The sequence below is a fragment of the Onychostoma macrolepis genome, chromosome 12, assembly GCF_012432095.1.
Source record: "Onychostoma macrolepis isolate SWU-2019 chromosome 12, ASM1243209v1, whole genome shotgun sequence".
In the NCBI taxonomy this organism is placed as follows: Eukaryota; Metazoa; Chordata; class Actinopteri; order Cypriniformes; family Cyprinidae; genus Onychostoma; species Onychostoma macrolepis.
Genome location: NC_081166.1, coordinates 30,860,913 through 30,863,478, shown reverse-complemented (window position 1 = coordinate 30,863,478; position 2,566 = coordinate 30,860,913). Strand labels below are relative to the sequence as shown.

General features: G+C 41.0%; 1 protein-coding gene across 2 annotated transcripts in view; it reads left to right on the top strand.

Moving 5' to 3' along the window:
- Window positions 1-1,252, top strand: part of gdpd3b (glycerophosphodiester phosphodiesterase domain containing 3b) — a 4,130-nt gene extending 2,878 nt beyond the window's left edge. Inside the window, exons 6-10 of one of the 2 annotated variants that reach the window (XM_058794092.1) lie at window positions 297-386; window positions 481-614; window positions 837-896; window positions 972-1,023; window positions 1,100-1,252. In XM_058794092.1, coding sequence (XP_058650075.1) covers window positions 297-386; window positions 481-614; window positions 837-896; window positions 972-1,023; window positions 1,100-1,237 — 474 coding nt within the window. In that variant the 3' untranslated portion in view covers window positions 1,238-1,252. The remainder of the gene's footprint in view (window positions 1-296; window positions 387-480; window positions 615-836; window positions 897-971; window positions 1,024-1,099) is intronic. The other variant, XM_058794093.1, reaches the window with a different exon arrangement.
- The last annotated feature ends 1,314 nt before the right edge of the window (window positions 1,253-2,566 follow it).

Here is a 2,566-nt window from a genome sequence, read left to right as displayed (position 1 = left end):
TATTTCCTGAAGATGAAGCACTTCTTGCGTCCCTCAGGAAGGTGTTTGGGATAAAAGCATCTAAATGTAGGCTGAGGACCATCAAAGGGTTTGGGTTTGGCTAAAATTCACAACTACATTACGCTGGCTAAGAATTGGTACAATCTTGTTTGTATGTTTTCATACTATTCACGATACAAAATTGCCATCTTGTAAAACAGTCTGTGAGTGGTCATTACTTTCAGTAGTTATTTAGTTCTCGCACCTGTAGAACTAACCTTCATGGAATGAATACCTGTATGTGGCTGTTGCTGCAGGTGTCTGATCTCGTGAAGCAGTACGGCAGAGAGACCATCACAGTCTGGGCTTCTGAAGAGTCTGGTGTTATGGAGAAATGTAAAAAGCAGGTACAGTATCGTGTCTCTTTGGGGGCCATTAATCATACCCTTTCCAAGCCTTTAAAGATGTGTATCTGGCCTTATATTCCTGGTGTGTGTGCAGAACCCGTTCATGCCGTGTATGTTCACCCTGAGGCGTGGAGTCCTGCTGTTACTGCTCTTCTACACCGGGCTGCTTCCCTTCGTTCCTCTGCAGGAGAGCCTGCTGCTCTTCTACCTGCCCAGCGTTATCAACCGGTCCGTCAGTAACCCACCTCCGCATTCATAAACTCATCAACATACAAGCTTTTCAAAACATCTTAGAAGTGAAATCTTCAGATATGCTTTTACAGTAACACTTTACAGTGATTAGACATCAGTTCATTTCCTAATACATTATTAAACTAATGCTCAGAACTGAGAACTGTGTTTACATCCATTGCATTAATACTGATCCAGTAATTACGTGTGATCTCTCAGGACTTATATTCCAGAAGAAGCCATCCTGAAGAGAAGATTTGTGGTGTCTCTGCTCCAGAAGTAAGTCACGTTCATCTTATAGCCGTCAGATCACTTCTCCGTCCGGTTATTTATCGTGTTTATTGATGTTTTTAGGTTGACCATGCGGAAATCGTTGTTTGAACACTTGATCAAGAGGGGCTTGCAGGTGAATATGTGACTTTCCTCAAAAGCAGTTCGGTCCGGAGCAGAACCGCTCATTTCATCTCATTTCTCCGTCTCAGGTGCAGCTGTTCGTGTGCAACGAGGAGAGCGATATAGAAGCGGCGTTTGCAGTCGGAGCGACAGGCGTTATGACCGACTATCCCACCCTCCTCACAAACTACATCAAAAAACACCCTCCACCTCCTGCTGTCTATTAGTTCCTTCAGAGGAACCGCAAACACCGCTTTACCAAGACATCAGACTTCACTTCAACAGCCCACTCTACTAACACTGCAACTACATGCCAGCTAACTCTCCGCAGGACACGGTTGGGTCAGGGTTATAGAATACACTCACATGTAGATGCAAAGTGACTTGTATTGTGCCTGCTGGGGACCATCATTATAATAAAGTGTTATCTGACGGTGCACTAATACTCTAATGACTGCTAGCTGACGTGTAGTTAACAGTGTTGGGGGCAATGCATCACAAGTAACGAGAGTCATGTCATCAGATTACTTCTTTCAAGTAACTAAAGTAATGCATTACAACAAAACATCGGAGTTACTTTTTTCAGATAAGTAACACGAGTTACTGTGTTCGACTGTATTGATGGTGTCTGGTGTTGAGAGAAATCAGTGCGGAGCCCGAGACGCTTCCTTCAGCTTCAGGAGGATTATTCGTGGACTTCACAGCTGCCAAAAATATAACTTTAGTTATTTTTGTTATTAAAACAAGCAAGCAAGCCCAGCCCAGGTGACAAAAGCTGATACAAAAGTAACAATGCATTATTTCTATAAAAAGTAACACAATTAGTTACTTTTTTATGGAGTAACACAACATCGTAATGCATTAATCTTCCCCCGACAGCAGGAGTTAGTTGTCTGAAGAGGACTATTGAAATAAAATGTTACAATAGACAATTAAAACCATGTACTAACATTTAAATTAATAATTTGATTCAATGCACTTATTGTGTACATACATCTTTACATTGTACTTTTATTTAAATGTATTTTTAATAAAACAATACCTGCGTGTAATTAAACCTGTAATTCATTTCTATAATTACACCTTTGACCGCTTAAACCTGCCCACACCACTGACCTAACCTCTAACCTTTACCCCTGGACTACACGAGCGCTTTAATTACGCTGCACCTCATTCATTTTATTGACATAACATACTATGCACCTACTATGAAGTGGGACCAAAGTAGTACACCTTAAAACAACAAATGTGAATAGAATTTGATGCACTATTTTTTATAATAAGGTTTATTTTGCTTGTTTATAGAATGATGTTACTTTTACATTTCCAGCAGGGACAGTTCAGCCAAAAACAGAAATCCATCATCATTTACTCATCCTCAAGTCGTTCCAGACCTGTACGAGTTTCGTTCTTCAGCGGAACACAGATGATGATGTTCTTCACAATATCTTCTGTGTTCAGCCGAAGAAAGAAACTCGTACAGGTCTGGACTCGAGGGTGAGTGAATGACAGAGTGTGTGTTTTTAGCTGAACTGTCCCTTTAAGGTCATCTCCGT